Genomic DNA, 25,894 nt, shown 5'->3' on the forward strand with positions numbered 1-25,894 from the left:
CCGCGCAACGAAATCGTTCATGACGTTTTTCATTGACTTGTCATTAACTTGACGTTCATGGACCCACACAGCGGCCACCAAACATCTCTCAATCGTGTATTCACTTGTGTCAGCCATTCCTTCAACAATCTGCTGTCATGCATTGCAATTTTCAGAGCGTCAACAAAGGACAGCAATAGTGCCAACCTCATCAGCACAAACATGACACGTCAACTTGAATTTAATGTAGGTAATGTAATTTAATTTAATGAAACTGTATACCTTGTAATGCGTATACGGACTTTGTGCACAGAATGTATATATTTATTCAATATAACTTATCGAAATCTTAAACAAAATTAATTGTAAAGTACTGGATGTTCATTTCAAAGTGTGTCATGATGTCACTGTTGTGAGTCAGCGATTTGAAGCGAGTTTCATCTTTTATGTCAGAGAAGTTGCCTATTAATCAAGGCGTTCAATCTGAACTTGAGAACGTGAACGGTATAACTTGAATGTCGTAGCAACAGATGGCAGTCTGTACGGTCTGTGTGCTACCATAACCTCTTTCGAACTGTGTTTTGCGCGGGCAAGTCGTCGCAGGGTATTTGTTATCATCGATTGCGTACGGCAACATTCCACAATACAAATCAAATGCTCCGTGTCCATGTTGACCGTCGAAGTTAATGTCAACAAATACGTAAGTAATCGTCTTAACCCTCTCCCCATATCCCAACAGTAAGAAAAAAAAAATCACCTCAGTACATGTTTCCAAATAGTTCACATTCCTGCCACTACCCGGCGTTACCATACATATCGGTAAGAACTCTTCAGAATGAAACGCCGTACTTGCTAGGCAACTTCTCTGGCATATAGGTAATACACCTCTGTGGAAGTGTAGGAAGATTGAATTCTCTAGGCTCATCGACTAACCACATGACGGCATATGTGAGCCATGACACATTTTGAACTGAACACCCAGTATATATAATGTATTATCTAATGCATACCCACTTCACTTTAAGTGATTTGGGTTTCGCATGATGTAGATAGATGGCAGGACTGTGACCCATTTTCTAGTTGCACACCCTTCGGTGGGTCATGTTGTACATGTGTAGTATCTGTGGAGAGTGATGTTGTGTACTAGGGTGAGTGTATATGTAAGTATTCATATAAGTATAGTGTATGGAATGAGTGAAGATGAAGAAGGGAGAAGGGGAAACCTGGTGCCGGCACGTAGCCTACTCCTATTGAATAGCACCAAGGGGGCCGCCAGGCTTAATATCCCCGTCCGATGGACAAATCACTATCAATAGTGACATATGTCTTCTCTTCATATGCACTGCGGAGATATTTGAGATTTAACCCAGGCATATTGGTGCATAATCTAGTGATTAGAAATTGTGTACTGCCATCTCTCCTAATCCTGAGGTAGAAATTTTACATGAAAATTTCTGATTCCACCAGGAATCGAACCTGTGATGGCTAGTCTGGAGGTAGATACACTACACTACCACAGAGCTAACTCGGAAGACTTAAAATATATAATTTCCTGTTGTATTTAAAAATAACAACCACACATCGAAACTGAAATATGTATTGCTCATAATTTACATCCAATCTTACAAATCCATCATCATCCTTATTTATAAACATAAAAACTAAAATGACACAAATTAATACACATTAAAAATTTAGTATACAATCAATTAATATTGAATTACACAGTCGTTAATAAATTTTTAAAAATGCTAACTACTGCGTGTCCATAAAGACTTGTTCCTATTCTAATGATTAATTGCATTAAAACTAAATATGGAATAAAAAAATACAGTTTTTATCCAATTATTACTTAGCGCCAAATGTTTAAGTTCCTGATGTGCAACTTGTATAGCTCTCAGCATGCCAAGACAGAATTCTACCTCTTGCCAGATATTTGCCAGACAGACGTGCTGTCATTAGTAGGTAGTTTTATGCAGTTTAATATTGCACATGCGCTAAAATGAAATTAAAATACAATTCAAAGAAAATAATGTTGTACCCAACTTAGCTTACAGCATGTGCATTTCAGTCAGCTTGCAGAGAGTTAAGCAATGTCCAAAATAGGAACAAGACTTCGTGAACACTGCGTACATTACATCTCGTAATTTATTAGGCTTAAAATGCAGTATTTCTCTGACACGAAAGACCTCTAATGTCAATTATTTACACATCCAGTACAAGTATACCCTACAATAAATCAGAAATATGTTAACTGATTCTCACACAAGGGAAATGAAACAACATGGTCTCCATAGTCTATTAAATACATCCTTTCACAGTTAATGTAAGAAGGCTACATCGGCTGCTTCTATTTATCGAAACCCTTGGTAAAAAAAAATAATTTAGAATAGACGTTTTGCACTGTGGCAATCTACAAGTAAAATAAAACTAGGCAATGATATGAGGAAGTAATTTTAATATACTTGAGACACATTTGTTGCAATGTTTTTAAAGTTCTGTCAGGTCGATACAACAGGCTGAAGATTGCTGTACGATACTATCTTATACTGTATTTAACTGAAATAATGTAGAGTATGCCTGTACCTTTTAGTGTAATCACACAACTTATTCACAGTGGTAATTCTCTTGAAGACAGTTCCATTAATCCTCATCCATCACCACTTTTAAGAAACTACTGTTATTCTGAGTCCAAGTGGATGTTCCATAGTGTTTTCACTCTCTACCATAAAATCTCTACAAAATAGACCAAATTTTTAGAAGAGTAATATTTAATAAAGTATAAATTGTACATTGCACATAATTCTTATTATAAGGAGTATGTTCTACACAATATATCTGGCACAATATTACAAGGTTCTATGTCTATATCAGAAATATTACTACATACACCCTTGTAACAATTAGCCAGCTATATATATTACATATAAATGTGTATCGAACGAAATGTGTAAGTATTATGAAGATTAACACATTCTGTCCAAAATATTTTGGAACTACGTCACATTCATGAAAAACAGACAGCATTTTTAAAACTAACAGTTCTATTTCAATTCATTCAAGTCCAATCTGCTACCTGTATCTTAAGGTACGTGCACAATTCTAAAGACAAATTACACAAGTGCTTTCACGACTAAATTACTCACTTATCTGTAGAACAATCATTATTACATTAATTTTGCGTCTAATTATTTTCGTATTCACTTAAAATCTGAAAAAATTTATCCTCAGGACATTTTCGATTTAAGCAATATAACAATATTGGTATGTAATAATTGAAGACCTCCCTCAAAGAAGGTTGTATATCAACAGCTTTTGCATATGATATACAACGTTCTTTGAGGGAGGTCTTCAATTGTTACTGCTCTGAAGTATAGATTTCTGAAAGATAAGTATAATGTACTTTATGAGTTAATTTTTGTTTACAAAACGAGAAAATCTTGAGAGAGAATCTAGAGCAAATCAGCATTTAGTACTATTTTTTCCAAAGAGCTTAAAGCATAATGACGTTATTTTTGGAGGATAAGTTTTGCAAATTAAAAATAATATAAATGAAATAGAAAATGCCACAAAATAAAATGTTATGAAATGGTTTAGCTCGAACGAAATCATGGTACAATTTTTTTTCAGTAAAAGAAATGCTAAAAACAAAAAGTTCCTTCCACATTACGAATCAATTCCTATGAAATATTACAGCACTCTGTTCACTTTTAGTCAAATTAGAAGGTAAATACACTTTGTATAATGTTATATACACAATTAAGATGACTGTAAAAAAAAAAAAAAACTAATTTCTACACTTTACGGAAGTTCATGTTTTGAAGTACATCAGCAGGTATTGACTATTTCCTCAGTGATGTCTGTATGTAATTTATATGCCTGTATGTGATTGTGATCAGGGACGGAGATAAAATCAAACAGCAATTTATAGAAATTCGTTTAATATGGCAATTAACTTAAATTAAAATGTTTAGATCTGATTCGTTTTTAATTACAAAGACACATCGAGGTTTGTAAATGCAGAGTATTTTAATACACTGACCAGCACAAAGAACAGAATATTTAAAATTAAAAAAAAAAAATTCAATTTGTTTTACATTTATGTGAGTTTCATGAAGAGTTATCTATAATTTAATAGTTTAAAGTTTTCATCATCAGAAAAGCTTTCTATCACCTCTTGCATTAATCATGTGTTCCAACTTCTCAAACAAGCTCCTGATTAATGCTACAATCTCCTCGGATTCCGATCTTCTTGGAGAACTTCCCCTCAGGTCCAATAGAATATTTGAATAATGCTGGCGCCCTTCTTTTCCAATTTGTGAAATAGTTTTCCAATAGACTTCAAATCTGGGCTTCTAGAAGGCCATATCATGACACGAATCTCCATCTCATCCAGGTACCGGTACTGTTGCATATATCAGGCTACTTGCAGGCATACGTTATCATACATTAGCACGAGACAATCATCAATAAATGGAGCAAAAAGGATTTCAATGTACTACAAGGGTCCCATGCTCCATAAAGACCGATTCCAGCCTTGCCGTCAGGCTTATTCTCAACCACACCATCTGAATTATCCTGAAATGTGATAATGGATGAAAAATATATAGGAGGAATTACTTCTCCCCAGTTCTCCATCTCTTTCTCTGTCATCTGGAGACAGAAAGCAAAATCACGCCTCATTCGTGCACAATATTTGCTTCCATTGTTGCACTGTCCAACCCTCATGTGTGATGCTATCAGGTGAGTTCTGGCTCTGTGGCATGTCTTCTGGAGCGAAGATTGGCGTCTTTCAACCTCCTTTGGACAGTTCTCTCGCTGATATTGATCCCTCGAACCTGCTGAGTTGATTTCTAACTTCAATGGCAATGGTGTGACAGTTGCAAAGAAACAGTAGCACTGAACATCCCTAACTCTTCTTGGGTCTGATCCTGTCTCCTTAAGTATGATCCAGTTTCTCTCTATATGCAACAGTTTTGGAAATCGTGGAAGCCATAGTTCCCAACAATCGTGCAACATAATGCATGCTGTGCTCATCTACCACCAATGCAACAGCTTGTGCAGCATCTTAAGGACTTAACAGCATTTTTACTGTTCAAAACTGATTTTAAAACCGAAAGAAATGCCTCGAAATCCATTTGATTAAAGAAAAATACTATCAAGTGGTTCTAAGACAAGGTTACCAGATTTTTTTACTATTTTCGGGGACATGTAAAAATACTTTTAACATTTCTGTTAAATTGCCATTCTCTTATATTCTTTTAGCACAATTTAAAGATTTAAAATACTGATACTCATTCTATTTTTTTTTTTTCAGAAGACTGAATTTTTTAAGGTCTTCTCTAGATCCCAATTTTTTTTTTTTCAGAAAATTCCTGACAGGTCATGTTGAAGTTAGTTAAGATAGCAAGCATGACATGAACATTTTCTAAACTCATTCTGGATTTTTAAGATGTCACATCATGTTCACCGAAGAAACTCTCTCCACTGAAGCATTACTTCCAGGACACAGAGATAGTTCCACGTCTGTAGCTGTACACAGGAGATCATTTTCTCAGGAAAAAAATTATAAATTTTATTCCATTTTGAGCAAAGAAAAGTATTTTCTTCATTCCACTTTGCCATTTTCTCTAAAGTCACACATTTTTACAAGCAAGAAATTTCATCAATTAATTATCTTCACCCAGATCAAGCCCATCTACATTTGAAGAAAAATTATGGAATATCTCTTCACATTTTTCTCTTTCTAGAGGAGATCTCAGCAATATAAATATATTTCATAGATTTTTGCGAATGAATAACACAGGCACTGGGACAATCAACACTTAATTGATGGTGGAATAAATTATCTTCTTTTCTGGAGTTGTTTTTTTAATAACTTCGATATAAATGAAAGATTCAATAGCAGTTACATCCTCATCTTCAGTTTTGATTATGTCATCATGAAAAAGCAGCTAAGTTACATTAACAAAATTTATCACAATAATATGCAATGATCGTTAAATCATACTAATACTGAACAATGAAAATATGAGGATATGTGAGAAAAATTATTTAATTCGGGGGCATTCTGGGGACAGAAAACAAAATTCGGGAACTGTCCCCAGGATACAGGGACATCTGATAACCTTATTCTAAGAATACAGGAATGCCGCAATAAACTTTATGGCACAACTTATGGCACAAAATTTTCCAGGCCTAGGGAAGAATCATGTAAGGAAAACCATATAAACTACCCTCTAATGTATCATTCTCTCACAAAACATGACTGCATTTTCCCCAACGAACAAAATATTCGAAAGTGTTAAACTTTGGTTAAATGGACAATTACATACAATTTCTCTAAATTGTGTCAAGTATTTGCTTTGTGCAGGTCAGTGTACAACAGTAAATAACCACAGTTTACTGAAGAGCTTCGGATCTAACAGACAGTTATTCAGTATTATCTACAATTACATTTACATTAATACAATTGAAATAATTCCGACTTTAGGATATGTTAAAGGATTCAACTTCATGAGCACAGTGATTAGATTGTATGCATTTACATTTTAATCTTGAGAAAAAATGACAAGGGATTCAATCTCTGTAATTGCGTGAAACGTTTATCCTCTTGGTTCGGAGTTATTATAATATTTACAGTTTTAAGGAACTACAGAGTGATTTGTATAGAACTGACTTTCTTTAATTATTCCGTTGGAAATTCATTCAATGACCCAATTTTAGCACCAAATTAAGCAGAATGTTCTGGAGTTTCGATTCCTTGTCACTAGATGCGCAGATGTTTATGTTTTATTCCTATTGTTAGCAGCACTGACCCAATTTTAGCACCAAATTAAGCAGAATGTTCTTGAGTTTCGATTCCTTGTCACTAGATGCGCAGATGTTTATGTTTTATTCCTACTGTTGGCAGCTGTTTTCGACATTTTGTGTCAACGTGAAAATGCAGTACACATTAAATCAACGACTCTTCCTTGTGAAGCAATCAGCGAATTGGGATTATAAAGAATGGACACTGAGCGAAATTTCCTGTGTTTTGTTTCTCTGTGCGCCAGCGTTTAGTTCCACTTTCAAGCGCTAGAGGTTAGTGTAATCGAGCATACGCTAAGATAATAATTGAGAGTAGAGTTGAGACACAGGATCCAAACATCGCCTACCTTATTGCATAATCCAGTAACGCTTTGCTTCAAATAAATTCAAGTTAACGGCTTTTCCTTATTTCTCAGTGACAAACTAGTTGTAATAATAATATTTTATATTTCAGATATAATAAATTATATTATAAAATAATATAATACATTATAAAATTAAGTATCGAATTTGTTTAATATTTGTATACAATATAATACAGGTATATGGTTTTACTTCTCGTAAGGGTTTTGTTTTTCCATTTTCAGTGCTATCAAATCATTACATATTTTAATTGTTGTTGGGGTCAACGTCTGAACTCTCATTATAAAGGAACTCTAGAGTCTAGACATTACAGTTAATGACGGATTTATTATTTTAAGGATCCAATTTATTTTATTTGAGTACATAATGTACCTAGATGTATTAATTATATGTGTTATATTTCCGCTGTGTCGACTGCTAGCTGGTGTGATGTCAGCGCCAACTCTAGGGAGAAAGCAGAATCTCACGCTTTAGCTGGTTTGAAGGTAATTGAAATCAGTCCGGCTACATCAAAGGTACCGACGCGATGTGTCCATTCTTTATATCCCTATTCGCTGAAGCAATACTGGATTACGAATTCAATTACAGCTACTCAAAGGGCATACCAGAGAGAATTTGGTGTTCAGGAGCTACAGGAACCAGATAAGGATGAAAGATTGAATTATTGTCGTTGGTTTCAGACGTTCATTGTGCAAAATCCTGCCATATTGTCCATCACATGGTTCACAGATGAAGCATGGTTCCATTTATCCAGTTATGTGAACTCACAGAACTCACGCCATTGGGCCATCGAAAATCCACATGTCATCCATGAAGCACCTATGCACCCGGTTAAAATCTGAATTTGGTGCGCAATATTCGCACAGAGAATAGTGGGGCAATTTTTTTTAACCAGACTGTGAACACTGCAGAGTATCGACTGATTTTCATGGAGTTTGTTGAGCAACTGGACGATGTAGAGCTGAGTCAAAGATATTTTCAGCAAGATGGCGCTACATGCCATACATCAAATGAATCCATGGAACTAATTGCAAGTTTCTTTGACGACCGAATAATTTCCAGGAACCTGTGGCCACCGAGATCTCCGGATTTGACAACGCCAGACTTCTTTCTATGGGGTTACTTAAAAGACCGCGTTTACGCCACACGTCCCCAGACATTGGACGATCTGAAGCACAACATCACACAGGAGATTCAAGCTATTGACAACAGAGTCCTCCAACGAGTGGCCAGTAACATGGAACGACGTGTTGAGTTGTGCCTTATGCAGGATGTAGGACATTTTCAACATTTGCTATAGAGGTAAATAATCTCCCAAAATTCCTCTACATTTAGGTATGATAAGTTGTCGCTAGCACAATTCGTTTTGAAACAATTAATGAAAGAAATGTGTCAGTTCTATAAAAATCACTCTGTAGTTCTTATTTATAAGGTTTGTGAATATAACTAAATGTGAAATAAATTTAATGCAATTTGTGTGTTGCATTATTAATTATTTTTTCTTTACTGAATAGATATTACATACCTGTACAAATATTCATAATGGAATTACTGTTTTTCATCTGAATTGGTTTGTAGGAAAGTCTACGGTATGAGAAATAAATATCATTCATGCAAGAAAGTAAACCTCTCTCTCCAGAAAATATAGTATTAGTGAAATATTCTGATCTGTTGTTAAGAGGTGGCATCAAATGTCGAAATTTGCGTAAATTTTTTTCTCCAATTGACCCTAGAATATAAACATTTCATGTTAAAAAAAACTCAACCAAAAGAGGGATAGAAACTGTTAGCAACATTGTTCCATCCCATGTCTGGGAAGCACATAAAATACAAAGTGTGAAACAATGTAAAATACAAGTTCAAGAAACAAATAAAAGTCACTTTGTCGAAATTCTTTGTAATGGCTTATGAAATAAAAAAAATTATTAGGATATTTACAGGTCCCTTTACATTTTGTTCCTTGGAAATGTCTTCACAATTTTATATACACACACAAAAGAACTCACTTCGACTCCCATGCAAATACATCTCCATAAAAGAAATTGTGTTTAAACTCAAGATATAGAAACCTTTACATGGAATACTAATAAGACGAAATTAAAGAATCTTTATACTTTCATTTCTCTGATCAATCCCACTACTTAAGTGCAGTTTACAAGAATAAGAGCTATTTACAAATCTAGTCTGTACACTACTCTAACCTTTTACTCTACACGAATAAGAAAAATCTGTTAACAACTTTGTACAAAATTAATAAAGTTTTCTTTTCAACTCAAAATTGTGTACAACTTTCAAGAGCTACTTCTATTGACGTGGTGAAAGTAGATATTAAAATAAAATTAAATAAATACATTCACTGAGGAATTCATGTATAAATTAATACATACCCATTCAGAAACAAAGAGTGAACTATGTGAAATTACTTTTTACAACAATGTTTTAGTATAAAACAAGTGAAACTACTATAATAACTTCATACAGTAGTATGAACATGAATATTTCCTTCTCATTTGCTACTTGAAAATACTGAAATGCCAGCAACATGTTTAATAAAAGTGTACACACAGTCAACTCTCAATTATACTGTACATAGCAAAAATTTAATGCAAAGTTCATGAGGACTAAGAGCAATGCAGACAGACTTTAAACTTCTGTCACTGTAATATCATGTCTTGTTTCCATTTACCACAGAATTCAAAGCACTGAGAAAGTCAAACTTAAGGGAGTGGAACTCCTGTCGTCTGTTGGCACTACGGTCTGGCAAGATCACTATGGATAATGTTTTTGCCATCTCACAGCACTACAGTCTGCCAAGTGATCTTTCATGTAACTAACGAATCATTCATTTACACAAACAAAGAGAATATTACCTGAATTTGTTCAAAATGTGTCTAATGCCTACCCACTTCACTTTACGTGATTCAGGTTCCGCATACTGTGAATAGATGGCAGAACTGTAACCCATTTTCAAATTGAACACCACTTCGGCGAGCCATGTTATGCATGATGTATATCTATGAAGAGTTATGTCTTATACTAGGGTGAGTGTATGTTAAGTGTTCGTGTAAGTGTAGTGTAGGGAATGAGTGAGGATGTTGATGGTGAGGAAGGGAGAAGGGGAAACCCGGTGCTGGCATGTAGCCTACTTCTGTCGAATAGCACCAAGGGGGCTGCCAGTCTTAACATTCCCATCCGATGGACGAATCACTATCAACAGTGACATATGCCTTCCCTTCATGTGCATTGCGAAGAGATTTGGGATTTAACAATTTAGTGATTAGAAGTTGTGCACCGCCATCTCTCCTAGTTCTGAGGTAGAATTTTACATGAAGACTTCCGATCCCGCTGGGAATCGAACTCGGGCTGGCTAGTCTGGAGGCAGACACACTACCACAGAGTTTACTTGGCAGACGTTTTGTTCAAAATGTTCCCCATTACTTTCTCTACACATGTTGCAGCAAGGTATGAAGTTCGGAACACACTATACATAAAGTTGGGAAAACTCAACACACTAATTGCCATTCAACAATCTCGCATTTCAGTAAGAATGCTGACAACTGTCCAGGATGCAATGCATGGTTTTTCCTTATCAGCTGTTGCACAACCTTCGATATTATATTGTCAATTTCAGTTAGTCAGTTATCTGAACGTTATTCAGAAATAGGTACTTTTAAACACACTACAGCAACGCATTTTTCTCGTTGGAACATACATTAATGTCATTAATTTCAGGGGGTTATTCTTTGAGATATATCAAACAAAGAAGTTTATTACAATTTTGCTCGTTTTTGCTTCCTTTTCGAGATAAAAATTGTTTTATATGAAATATTTCATACTGTGCAGTATATTAGGATAATAAATGATTGAAAGAATTTTAGTTTTGTCCTTTAAATGAGAAGAAATTTCATCCGAACAAATGTAACATTGTAAAATTCGTTTGAAGAACAAAAAGTTACGTTTGTTTGGATCAAATTTCTGCATACTTTAAAGACAAAAATAAAATTCTTTCAACAATTTAGTATCATGAAACAATACTCCCTTAAATTCACTGAGCTTATTAGGAATTAAATCAGTGGCTTTCCCAAAACACACTATGAAATATTTCATATGGAACTATTTTTATCTCCAGAAGAAAGCAATAATGAGCAAAATTGTATTAAACTTTTCTGTTTTAAATATCTAAACAAAAAAATAATCCCCTGAAATTAATGACATTACTTACGGTTCACCCTGTATATACTGAAGGAGAAGTCGTACAGTTGTGTTTACACATGTTTCGGCGACACTTTCCAGAGACTACATAACCATCGAAACATTGTGTTCTTAAATTTAGTATGTGACAAGAAACAGGTTCCGCTCACAATAAAAAGAAACGTTGTACATGTTTAAACACGGAATATTAAGGAGTATGAACTCGAGTAAATGTCCCAGAACTTCATATAGCACTGCAAAACATGTTCAAAATGTAATGGAGAACATTTTGAGCAACTGCTATGAAATTCAGGTAAGATTTTCTCCAGTTCCTTAAATAAATAATTCACTAGTTAAGCAAAAGATCACTTGCCAGACTCTAGTGCTGAGAAATGACAGGAGTGCTGGTCCCTTAGGTTTGATTCGCCATGTATTTGACATTGTATATCATATACCATCCATTATATCCGCCTTGTATTACTGTACGCAATATGATATTTGGCTATGAACATACTTCAATTAAGTACTCGTACCTAAATAATTAGTGATCAGCTTATTTCATGCTAAATATGTTGTTGTTTTCTAATGCCAGGCGTTTGACAATAAAGTCATTTGATCTCTTGCACTCCAATATTTTTCAAAGATATTATCATGGTCAGACACTGAAGCACAGATTTTGAGGTGTTCCGAATCCATTTCTTGGTTTGACTTGCACAATGGGCAGTTAGGGGACTGATATATTCCAATTCTATGCAGGTATTTGACCAAACAGTCATGGCCTGTTGCCAATCTAAATGCAGCTACAGACGATTTTCGTGGTAAATTGGGAATTAACTTTTATGCTAAATATTAATTTACTTACATGTCCCACGCAAATTAAGATAAAACAATTTTAAACAAACTCCACCATACTTGCTTATACTATTGCCAAATTTGCAGTCTCTTAGTTCCTTTAAGTTAATACTGTGTTGGCCCAAATCTAATAGTTTTTTTTTTGCATAAAATAGCTGTCTGAAACTCCTATTATAATTGAAGCCTAGCCCTTGTCTATTGTAAAATAAGTCTATTTTATAACAGGACAAACTGTACAAGCTTCAAGTGCTATATGTTGTTAATAAACCCCTTAGGGCTGATTGCTTAAAGGAGATCATGTTTTGATCCTAACAGGCAAACTGAAAAAACCAAGTGTGCAGTTGCTAGTCCAGTGGGTAAACAACATGGAATAGGATTAGCAGTGAGTCAATTGCAAAGAATTTCAAAAAGTGCTGTGTTTCTAATAACATGGATGACAATGAGGATATTTTGTAGGAGAGTTACCAGCCTGGAGGAGGAGGAGATCGTAGATCATATTATATTAAGATATTTTTATTTTTTCTTAAAGGCCATCTGAAAACTTTGGATCATATTATATTCGAGGATGTATTAGACTCGAACCAATACAGTAGATAAATATGAAAATTGGAATTCTATTCTACAGTATAGAAGGAATTCATTTTATTAACGTGTTTCATTTAATAAACTGCAAAAAAAGTAAAAAAAAAAAATAGTGTGTGTAAAGGAACACGTGGCTTTATACAATACTACCATAAATGCAGAAAGGCAATATATAATGAGAATTGACTGTGTCGTTAATTAAAAGCTGAAGACGTAGTCAGTAACTCAAGATTCTGATGGTGATCTTAATATTTTAGCCATAACAGAACCTAATCTAACTACTTTTGATATTATGTTTGTATAATATCAGATTATGATATTAAAGTAAGGTATTTCAATCAGGCAAGTGAAATGAAACGAATGCAACAAGATTTAAGTTATTTAGATTATCAGAAATATCAAAAAGTATATATATATAGAAAAGTACTTCATTTGTACAGATTACATGACTGAGACTTGTAACTAAACTACAGACTTTCACTTATTGCATTTTTAGTATTAAAGATGACAATGATAGATCGATAATTTGTTTCAAATTAAATGTCTCAGTTTTTTATAATGTATAATGAATACTTTGTTAAAAGAACACAAAATGTATTACAATAAATGTTATAGTATCTTACTGGCTTTATAGTCTTGGTGATCTTATTTCTGGCATGGCCAGTCTACAACATTCGTAAGTCTTGGCACGACTTCTCTCAATGTGGTATGATGTTGCTATATATCAGAATTTAGCCATCTGGTGGGAAATTCACTATTTGAATGCCATGGGGTCATTTGTTTGTTTTATACCTTGTGTTGTATTAGTTAGCTCTAAGCATAAAATTAAAAATAATCTCCAAAAGCATATTTAATAAATTGCTTAGGAATATTTAACAATTGAAGCATCTTTTTGCAGTTATTATTTTTTTATTAGAGTAATTGGTCTGCATTCAACAAAACTTCATAAACAGCTTATCACAATAATGTCCTAGACTTGACCATGAGGGAAGATTTTCCGTAAGTATAACGTCATTGACAGCCAATATCAGTGAACTAAATAAGAACAACCAGACTACAGAAGGTATGCAAGAAAAGAAGTGTTGTTGTTGTTTTCTAATGGCAGGCACTTGACAATAAAGTCATTTGACCTCTTGCACTCCAATATTTTTCATAGATAATATCATGGTCAATCACTGAAGCACAGATTTTGAGGTGTAAGTTCCTTTAAAAATTTCAGTCGTCCAATTTTTTTAATCTAAATGAGTGCATCATAATATATGCCAACATATATCAGTCTTATGTTATAAATAATATTTAGTAATTGAAGAATAAAAGTCTCTACTTAAAGATTAGAACATACATTAAAACCATGACAATCTTAAATACATGCATGATAATTTCTCTTATTTTCCACATCATCTATTCTAGAAAGACGGAAATGTTAAAAAATAATAGCAGAAAACTTCCATGTCACTTTCAGACATTCAATCTCTCAAGTTGCAAAATGACGATCGTCTTCCACATATATCATATATCTATGCCTTTACTTGTATATGTGAAATAACATCATGAGTCTTTTCTATGACGCTGTATATGTAAGGCCGCTCCATTGAATTCACTTTCAGCATGTAAAGGATTAAATCATGTATTTCCTGTAAATAAGAAGATAAATTTTTGGTTAATAACAACCAGAAATTCTGATATAGAACAACATAAATTAAAACATGTAATATATCGCTGGCTTACTTCTAAAACCTCGTAAATGTGTCTGAGGAAATTGCACAGCAGAGCAAAATAATTTTTTACTCTTTTCATACCCCAGCTAACAACTGTTATGCATTTCTTCAGCTATAAAAAATAGAAACATTTAAAGACTTACGAGATGATAACAGACGCACTTCAAAATGTAGAGATCCAGAAACAAAATTTGGGCCACCTGAGTTTTTCAAGTTCCAGTTATAACATACTGCGCATGTTCAGTAAGCACTGAACAGTGATGAATTATTGTACATAATCAGAAGAAAGTCTGATTGCAGTTATGTAAACGTAAATCATGTCCATTATTTAATTATGTTATTTGCCATGTTTGTTTAACATTTTACTATATTTCAGGACCCCTGAGGTCATCAATGGAAAATTTGCTAGTGTCAAACGTTAACCGATATACATACAGGGTGATTCACGAGGAAAGGTAAAAAAATTTAGGATGTGAATTCTGAAGTCATTCTGAGTCAAAAAGTTCATATGAATATGGGTCCATTTTCGAACGGTTACGGAGATATGGCTCTTTGATTTCACAAAAACTTCTGGGATTCCATTGTACTAACTCGCATTTAGAGACAGATAATGGACAAATTTAAAGTTTATATTCACGTATGCATACATACCTAATATTCTAGACATTGGGGTCGATATTTTCGCACATTTTCAAAGGTACTTCCTTCTGCTCCAATGCACTGTTGTGCTCGGGTGTGAATCGCGCTCATCGCTTGGGAGAGTTGCATGTGGCTGTTCTTTATGCCGCATCCAAAATACAGTCAATTAGCGCCTCTCTCGTTTTCCCCTTCCTCTGCTATACCAAGTCTTTCATCCAACCCCTTAGACAGTAAACACTCTTTGATATGGTATCCTTCTGTTCGGAAAGCGTCGTTCATATTCAGCGACGGCACACAAGGAACTTCCATTGCATAAACCATAAACATACACAAATGAGCGTATTCTGTAGTCGAAAATTTATAAGGCATCTTGAAAAACACAACTTAACACTTCCGATAACTGTACCTGTATAACTACTGTACTGTAGGTAGCTGATTGAACTGCTGTGAACTAAGTGATAGTGGTATTAGTGTTATGTGCTGGTTCTGTGTCATTACATCAGACAAGGGCTGGCAATTGGACATTTGTAATTCCTCATCACCTGGTTTGCTTCTCTTATCTACATCGCTCACAATGCAGACTCCAATGTTCCGTCATTCATTGCGATCGATGACCTTGTCTCACATTCTCACGTCAGAAGCATATGGTAGAGTCTGATTCACACTGGGGCAAGACGTTTTACCAAAAAAAATGCATCTAGCTCCGCCAACGTTCGAAAATGGACCAATGTTCACATGAACTTTTTCACTCAAAATGGTCTAAGATATCATATCCTAAATTTTTTACCTTTCCTCGTGAATCACCCTGTGTGTGTGTGTGTGTGTGTGTGTGTGTGTGTGTGTGTATATATATATATATATATAAAACGTATTTTTAGTGGGTTATTTTACGACGTTATTCAACATCTCAGATTATTTAGCATCTGAATGAAATGAAGGTGATAATGTCGGTGGAATGAGTTTGGGGTCCAACACCAATAGTTTCCCAGCATTTGCTCATATTGGGTTGAGGGAAAACCCTGGAAAAAACCTCAACCAGGTAACTTGTCCCAACTGGGATTCAAACTCGGATCACCTGGTTTCACGATAAGACACACTAACCATTACTTCACAGGTGTGGACCATGTGTATATATGTATTTGTATTATATATATATATATATATAGGCCTACCGATTGTGTAAGTTAATTTTCTCAAATACAAATGTTTTAATTATTTGAAATATATTTATTTCAATCCCATTTAAAGCCTATTAATTGTTGAGAGAGTGAATATGATTCCTATTATAGCCATGCATGCTATAGTCCCGTCGCTCTAATTTCCGGCAGCCAATCGCGTTGCCGGTTGGCTACATTTAAACGTGTGCATCTTGTGATTCGCTGATTCATTTCTTAAGGCTCGATAAATACTTAATATAATCGCCCACCATTTTAGCTCTTTAGTTGACGTTTGCAGAAAGCACACGAAGACGTTATTTGCCGCTCAATTATTTGCTGAATTACAGTGTGTTTGATTTATTATCATAGGAGTTACGACATGATAATTTTTAACGGTGTTGAAAATAGATTCCTCGTATGGTAGCTCGGCAACGTAAGAACAAAAATGGCGAATGATACTACCTACCTAGACTTTATAGAGCCTTCACTTTCTAAGATGTAAGCAAAGAGGCGGAGTCACGCCGGAAATAACAGCGTTGGGACTATAGATATCTGTAATTTGTAATCCACTTCTGCACAGCTGTTTTGCACTGGAGAGCTGGCAGTAGCATTTCGTGAGCAAGAACTACTCTCTGCTGCTCCACAAAACATTCAGTTGTCCGGCCTTGCCCTGGGTACAGTCGGGAATAGAACTTGGAACCTTTTGTTTCATAGTCAGGCAAGCTAACCACTACACCAAAGAGGCAGCTGCCCTATGTATGCATCAGATACAAATAATTCCACAATGACAATGTGATGATGCATTCTATAAAATTCTTTCTGAATCATAATATTAAAAAAAATTTCATCTGACAGCCAGATCATTATATTATGGTGTAAAGCATATTGATAGCTAAGAAGTGATATATCGTATCAACAAAAACGGTCATGTAGTTTAACTACATAATTTTTAGATTAATTACATTATTATTAAGTTCACAATATTGGACAGTTAACTAATAGTGTCCTCGAGTAGATGATTTTGCAAAGCAGAAGAAACATATATAAAAAGTTTGTCTATTTTGAGAAAAATTCATTTTTAAAACATTTTTTATTCACCTGCAAATTTACAGAACGGAAGTATCACTTCTTAGCCATCAATATCAAGCTTACCTGATCATAAGGAGTAGATTCTGGAAATGCAATATTTCCACTGATAACAGCTAATGCTACACTGTCCCCACGTTCATACACAGTATCAAATGGAGATTTGAAGTAACACATTGCATACAAAACACAGCCAAGAGACTGAAATTAAAAAGAGAAATTTATTAGTATCTACAGACATTCTCTTAATTTTCCTTCAAACATTACAGTTCTAGTTTGAATGATAAAATAAAAGAATACAGTAGTACCAGCATTTGATTCGAATGACAGATAAGAAGTTACCAAAAATAGTGTTTGAATATAGGAAGATCAAAAAGACGTTGAAAGGATCAACTGTGAAGCCAGAACAGGCGAATATGCCTAATCCGTGTAGAGAAGAAGATGATAATGCAACATTTTATTTGGGAGTTAAATCCTTGGGCAGTCTATTTTTATTTAGTTTATTTCGTATTTAGACTATAACAATTACTCAGTACTTGTCAGATAATACGAAGTTTGATATGCAAGATATAAATTGAAGCTGTTATCATGATGTAACTCAAAGTACTAACCTAGCAAATGAGATTAGTTGCCATTTTACAGTACAATTGTTAAAGATCGCATTTTATTTTGTGAGTAAGGATGTTTACAAAACGAAAGCCATTGTCTGAATGGAGCAACCCTAAGAGCAAAAGAAAATAATTTTTAACATGTGTAACATACACTATTCTTGTAGACAGGCATTCATCCATTATAGGCCAAATGTTATTGCTTTATCTTAATAACCATTAAAAAAACTGCTCCTTTAATATGAATTTCATATTCATTAACTACAAGTAGCCTATATTTCTGCAGTGCTTGGGAAAAGTGGCATAAGTCAGTTTCCACAAACATATTTTATTAATTTATTGATAAACTTAAGGAACATCTGCTCGCTTGGGAAAAGAGACATAAGTACTACTCCCATTAAAATAATTCATACAGAAGAAAATCAAATCGACATAAACCAGTGTGAAGACAGTTTTTTTCCTTCTTCTGTAAAATTAACATTTTTGACTTGTGCCACTTTTCCCGAGCGCTACAGATTTATATGAACCATTATTTCATACAGAAGAAAATCAAATCGACATAAACCAGTGTGAAGACAGTTTTTTTTCCTTCTTCTGTAAAATTAACATTTTTGACTTGTGCCACTTTTCCCGAGCGCTACAGATTTATATGAACCATTATTTCATACAGAAGAAAATCAAATCGACATAAACCAGTGTGAAGACAGTTTTTTTCCTTCTTCTGTAAAATTAACATTTTTGACTTGTGCCACTATTCCCGAGCACTACAGATTTACATGAACCATTATTTTATTATCAGTTATTATTCACTCTATTAGAGGGTTAAACCAAATTTATATTGTAATCAATTACCGAAATCACTAATTAGGATTGGCATTACAGTAGAGCGTCTCATTTAGGCATAGTGAACTTCCTCGTTGAAATGTATCTATAGAAGAAGTCATAAGAGTTGTATTTGTACAAATTTTGGAGGAATTTTTCAGAGGCTACACAACAAGTGAAACAGTGTCTTAAATTAATTATTAAATTAAGTGGCGAGAAACAGGTTCTGTTCTTGATAAGAAGAAACATTGCCTGAAATGTAAACACAACATGGAAAATGCATTATTGTACTGTATATCTACCTATCTATGGTTGAAAATATGTCTTTCCCTACAGTTCAGATAACTCACTAACAGAAAATAACAACACAAAGTGCCAACGGAATTGTCACTAGCTTAATGAAATAAGGAACAAAAGAAAACCGACGCATTATGTCTTGCAATGGGCTTAGAGGAAACAACAGAGAAAATCCAATGCACTGGCCATCAAAAAGCAACCTCGTGGCTCTATAAGAATGCTGGTAACTTAGGCTTGTATCATTCTATATACAGTAAAACCTTGATAAGACACGCCCGCTTAATACGCTATCCCGTGTAATACACTTTTTTTGTCCGGTCCCTGCACATTTCATATATAACGCCTTTATAAAATACCCCGTTTGTTGCGCTCAAGTCCCGCATAATACACTACTTTTATGGAATATTTTCGATGTAATTTTCAGCAACGCACTGTAACAGGAATTGGCCATTGAACTTACTAGTGCCATTAACCTGAAAAGTATTGCATTCGACCCTTTACCTGCGCATTTAAACCTTCTTACTACCAGTATACAATACCACACCCTCTTGTTACGCTCTCTTATTCGACCCTTTACCTGCACAGCTTATAGTTACAATAATCCACCCTCTTGCTAATCCTCTCTTTCTCAAGCAACATTCCTCACTCGACCGTAATAAAATTCTGGAAATTTTTGCTGGTTAGTTTGTTATCTTTTAGTGTATTGACGTGTCTCTGTGATTATGATGAATGTTAAACGAAAAGCGCTTTTTGTGTCTGAAAAATTGGTAATTTTACGAAAGTATGATGAAACCAGTGTACTCTTAATCAGAAACAACTGTCCGATTCATTAGGAATACAATCATCGACATTAATAAAGATAATAAAAAATCACTCAATCACTGCAGCTGCGAGGTCGGGAGGGTGTAAGCGCAATAGAGTGAAGTGTGGTAAACATGAGGACTTGGAGAACATGCACACGGCAAACAACTATAAAGGACTCTTTTCGAAAGAATTAAGTACAGTACATACATACAGTATCGTAAATGTCTTTGACGTACAGTACAGTAATTACATAATGGAGTAACACTGTATTACCTTTCATGAATCATGTATTTCAATAAAGAAAAATGCTAATAAATACTGTATATAAGTCAAAATTAGTATACCCGTCTAATGCGTGGTTCACACGCGGTCTCTTGAACAACGTCTTATCGGGGTTTTACTGTAAATAAACATGAAAACATATTATAACAAATCATCAAGTTACCCATATATCAGTTCGCTCATCAATCATGCAATAACTCTCAACATTGAAGAGTTCTGGTGCGCGATATGGCATTGAGCAACGTTCACTTGCAAGATCTTGGAGCTGCTGTGCTTCAGAGCTGCCACAAATCTTAACCCTTGCTGTTGTTACTGAGCCTGTAACATAAGAAAAATATGGTACGATGTTATATTGAATCTTTAATAAACATTATTATTCTTCGTTACCTCGCAGAGTCCATGTCACCGCCTATTTATTTTGAAACCAGTGTGCCAGTTTCTGTCAGATGCGTTTCCAATTCACTGCGGACTAAGGCAAGGAGATGCACAACCACTTTTACTTTTTAACTTTGCTCTAGAATATGCCATTAGGAAAGTTCAGGATAACAATAATGCTGAGTGTCACTGCTATTTTGTATCTATATTTTTTATATATGTTTTTACTTTTAGTTTTTTTCTTTTTCGCAACATTTAATATGTTAGACTAATTTTTATTATTGTCAATTTCTACTTGAACGTTCAGTTGTTCTTTTTATGTCATATTCATTCTGTCACTCGATAGCCTTAACTCCACCAGAGTAAATGAATAAAACTGAGAGGGTTTGGAATTGAAGAGGTTACATCAGCTTCTTGTCTATATGGATGACGTGGAGATAATCCACAAACGATTACGGAAAACACGGAAATTTTACTTGAAGCAAGTAAAGCGATAGGTTTGGAAGTAAATTCCGAAAAGACAAATTATATGATTATGTCTCATGACCAGGATATTCTACGAAATGGAAATATAAAAATTGGAGATTTATCCTTCGAAGAGGTGGAAAAATTCAAATATCTTGAAGCAACAGTAACAAATATAAATGACACTTGGGAGAAAATTAAACGCAGAATAAGTATGGAAAATGCCTGTTATTATTTGGCTGAGAAGCTTCTGTCATCTAGTCTGCTGTTAAAAAATCTGAAAGTTAGAATTTATAAAATAGTTACATTACCGGTTGTTGTGTATGGTTGTGTTAGACTCTCACTTTGGGAGAGGAACAGAAATTAATGGTGTTTGAGAATAAGGTTCTTAGGAAAATATTTGGGGCTAAGAGGGATGAAATTACAGGAGAATGGAGAAAGTTACACAATGCAGAACTGCACGCATTGTATTCTTCACCTGACATAATTAGGAACTTTAAATCCAGACATTTGAGATTGGCAGGGCATGTAACACATATAGGCGAAACAAAAAATGCATATAGTGTTAGTTGGGAGGCCAGAGGGAAAAAAAGATCTTTGAGGAGGTAGATGGGAGGATAATATTAAAATGGATTTGAGGGAGGTGGGGTATGATGAGAGATACTGGATTAATCTTGTACAGGATAGGGACCAATGGTGGGCTTATGAGGGTGGCAATGAACCTGCGGGTTCCTTAAAAGCTGTAAGTAAATAAGTAAGTCAAGTGTCTCATTCAACAACAGGTAGTCTGCTACAAGACTCATACAAACCTAAATCCATAATAACTGGTGATCGGTCATCAGCTATTAAAATATTGGCTGTCTTAAGGTCTCTGTGAGCCAATGGTTCTGGCTTGGCTTCATGGAATGCTTTAACACCTTCACAAATATGCAGGAACATGTTAAGTAATTCTATCTCATTCATATATTCCTTATGAACACTTCGACGTTCCAGCTCATATGCTAAGGTGCCTCTCTGAAAACAACAAAAGGAAATCAAAGAAGTATTTTTAGTAGGCTATTTAACGACGCTGTATCAACTACTAGAATATTTAGTGTCGATGGAATTGGTGATAGCGAAATGGTATTCAATGAGATGAGGTCTAGGATTCACTATAGATTACCTGATGTTCACCTTAAAGTTAGTGAAAATCTCGGGGGGGAAAAACCCAATCAGGTAATCAGCCCAAGTGGGACTCAAACCCATGCCCGAGCACAACTGGGGATCAGCAGGTAAATGCACTACTGCCTGACCTACGCCAGTGGCTAACATGTACCGGTACTGTATTATTATTAAGCTTCATGATACATATACCGGTATGTATGTATGTATGTATATATATATATATTTTTTTTTTTTCTCGTGTACAGATAGCAGAATAACTTGAGTTTCGGCATTCTAAGTACGATTCAAATCCCAGCAAATTCAAATAGACTCTTTAAAGGACAAAAGAATGTTGTAACAAGTTTACATAGGACACATCTACTTCGTGAATTTAGGCCTAATGACTCCGTGATTAAAGAAACAAAGAGAGGAATGATATTCTAAAAAGTACATGAGAACACATTCTTGCAAGAGGTCGATAGTAAGCATCTATCTGAGCTCCTTTCCTGAAGGCCATCTATCTCACTCCAAACGATCCACAACCCAAATGAAGTGACTTGAGAAAATTTTAATGAAAAGGCCAAAACTGGGATGTAACACTAGTACACATTAAGGAAAGAAGTTAGCCGTGCACATTTAGCAAAGTGTACACACACATAAGACCAACATACCCCCAACCAATCCATCAGCAAAGACAAGGACAACAGCATAACAAAGTTAGTTATATACAGGGTTGTTTCCGATCTCTGGAAACGATTTTTGAATGATGTCATGTGCGTCAGGAGTCACACGACAACTGAACTGTGGTGAGAGGTGACAGACCAGTAGTGAGTGAATTCATGGTCAGAGTACACGGTGTCTCACAGCAGCAATGCCCAAGAAAGTCGAGCCTTTTTGGAAGGGGTACATTACGACCCTTTCCGATGCCAAGTACAGTTACGTGTAAATCATAGGAGCCTGCAAAAAAACGTGGTTTCGTTATTTCTAATAAAGACATCTTCTGTGTACTTAATGCGACTGGCAAAGGGCAAAAGCTCGAATAAGATTAATTCCAGAGGGGAAAAAGCAAGCAAATCCACCCCTCGCCATAAGCTGCACCACCCCACAAGATGATACAAATTAATCAATCAACTCTTGCAACGATAAAACTTTTCTCCGATTTCTCCTACTTTCAAATCTCAAATGACAGAAGATACCCGCTAAGAAATTACCATACCTTATAATATGGCAAAACAATCATCACTTCACTTGTAGAATTTAGAACTGGATTTGGTCGATCCTTCAGAGCTGAATCAATACACTCAATAACATTAGGATGCTTTAGAAGTCCATGATATTCAACTTCTTTCATGGCAATCTTCTGATCCTCCTCTCCATGGCAAACAATCTTTTTCACGGCATATATTTTGCCAGTGTGAGCGTCCTCAACGAGATCAACTGTACTGAAACCACTGTAAATATAATTAAATGGATTAATAAATTAAACAATTTGCTAACCACTAACAGTTCATATAAAAATTAATGTAGCAGTATAAATAGCATCTTATTTGGAAATAATATATAATATAAACCATTAGAATTAAATTAGGCCTACCCTTCTCCAAGATGTTCACGGACGTAATATTTTCTTGAATTAATCTGAATAGTCTCTCTTGAACAAATGCATCCCATTTTTAAAATGATGCTTAAACCTAAACTATTCATATTATTAACACGAATGTACAACCACCCGTCATTAGCCTGTAACTATTTCCACAAATAAAATTGTTATTATCATCTAGAAGCTATCATAATCAAAAAACTCTACATAACCATATGACTGTAAATGTAGATGACATATGACATGTAATTACAAGGCACATGTACTGTTCGATCTCTTGGCCTGCTAATCTTCACTAAAAATAGTTAATACAGATGTATAGCTTTGCCTCACATACGCATCTTTGGTTAGCTGTACCAGTCTGTACAGAGAAAACATAGTCCCAATTTTGACGAGAGGCTCGAGTCAGGATCATCAAGTAGTCCAAGAGCAGGTTGTGAAATTGTTAACTCCTCATGCTGCGCATGCGCGGCCATCATATGCACTGCCAGTGAGATCCTTAACCGGTATTTACTTCATGCAGTGTTGCCAGGTCTCCGGAAATTTCCGGAAATCTTCGGAATTTTTTAACTTCCCGGAAAAATAGGAAATAAAGTTGTAATCTCCGGATTTTTTAATGTAGGAAATTGTTTATTTTTTTAGAAAAACCAATCTCTGGCATACATTAAGACTGGTAGATGAACATTATATAGTTAAAGTTTTGTTAATATTTTATAATTTGACTACTAATGCTTCCCTAAATATAAAATATGTAACGCATAAAAACGAACATATTTGGTCTGGAGAAACATCTATGAGAGGAAGGTGGTGACTACTAAATCAAATTGGTGAGTAGAAAAATTAAAGTAGAAATCTTTTTATTATAGGTTCATGTACTGTAATAGTTAGAAGGTTATAATAACATTTTATGTGATTTTCAAAAGTGCCTCCGGAAATTGTGGACAAATCTCCGGATTTTTTTCATTACGACCTCCGGAAATATTTTTTCAAGATCTGACAACACTGGCAGTGTTGCCAGGTCTCCGGAAATTTCCGGAAATCTTCGGAATTTTTTAACTTCCCGGAAAAATAGGAAATAAAGTTGTAATCTCCGGATTTTTTAATGTAGGAAATTGTTTATTTTTTTAGAAAAACCAATCTCTGGCATACATTAAGACTGGTAGATGAACATTATATAGTTAAAGTTTTGTTAATATTTTATAATTTGACTACTAATGCTTCCCTAAATATAAAATATGTAACGCATAAAAACGAACATATTTGGTCTGGAGAAACATCTATGAGAGGAAGGTGGTGACTACTAAATCCAATTGGTGAGTAGAAAAATTAAAGTAGAAATCTTTTTATTATAGGTTCATGTATTGTAATAGTTAGAAGGTTATAATAACATTTTATGTGATTTTCAAAAGTGCCTCCGGAAATTGTGGACAAATCTCCGGATTTTTTTCATTACGACCTCCGGAAATATTTTTTCAAGATCTGACAACACTGACTTCATGCGAGTATACGGAAGCTTGTTATTCGAATATTTACATGTGAATATATAAATGTGCAACGTAAATATTGCGTGTCTGCCTCTAAAAACAATTAAACGGAAATATGTCACACGAATATTGCTACCTACCTCTAAAGGCAATTATTTAACTGATTCGAAAGTCAGTGTATTTATATTCCTTAAGAAGAAGACAAGACCCAGTCAGAAGTAAGATAATACACAATAACCAATGCCTCGAACAAGTGCAAAATTTCAATTATCTGGGTTGTGAAATATCTTATCAAAATGAAAAAGATGTGAACAAGAAAATTACCAAATTTACACAAATTCTAGGAATAATAAACAATGCATTAAAAGCTAAATTAGTACAAAAATCTACAAGAATAAAAATATATAATACACTAGCATTACCCACCCTTTTATACGGAAGCGAGATTTGGTCATTAAAGAAAAAAGACGTGAACAGAATCAAAGCAACGGAAATGAAATTTTTGAGGAGGACAGCAGGATATACTCTTTTAGACCGAAACAGGAATGAAGAAATTTTAGAACAATTAGAAGTACAGTCAGTAGAACAAAAAATCAGCAGATACAAATTCAATTGGCTAGATCATGTAAGAAGAATG

The 25,894-nt window shown here is 34.7% G+C and overlaps 1 protein-coding gene across 1 annotated transcript; it reads right to left on the reverse strand.

The window, feature by feature from the left end:
* Positions 1-7,622: 7,622 nt before the first annotated feature.
* On the reverse strand, positions 7,623-24,152 carry LOC138715215 (serine/threonine-protein kinase 16). The gene is made up of 7 exons (XM_069847887.1): positions 23,768-24,152; positions 23,390-23,624; positions 21,840-22,044; positions 20,354-20,508; positions 17,444-17,578; positions 14,307-14,411; positions 7,623-8,881 (listed from the first exon to the last, which is right to left on the reverse strand). The coding sequence occupies exons 1-7, from the start codon at positions 23,875-23,877 to the stop codon at positions 8,840-8,842; spliced, it is 987 nt and encodes a 328-aa protein (XP_069703988.1). The 5' UTR covers positions 23,878-24,152; the 3' UTR covers positions 7,623-8,839.
* Positions 24,153-25,894: the final 1,742 nt, after the last annotated feature.

This window comes from Periplaneta americana, chromosome 15 (assembly GCF_040183065.1).
Source record: "Periplaneta americana isolate PAMFEO1 chromosome 15, P.americana_PAMFEO1_priV1, whole genome shotgun sequence".
Taxonomy (NCBI): domain Eukaryota; kingdom Metazoa; phylum Arthropoda; class Insecta; order Blattodea; family Blattidae; genus Periplaneta; species Periplaneta americana.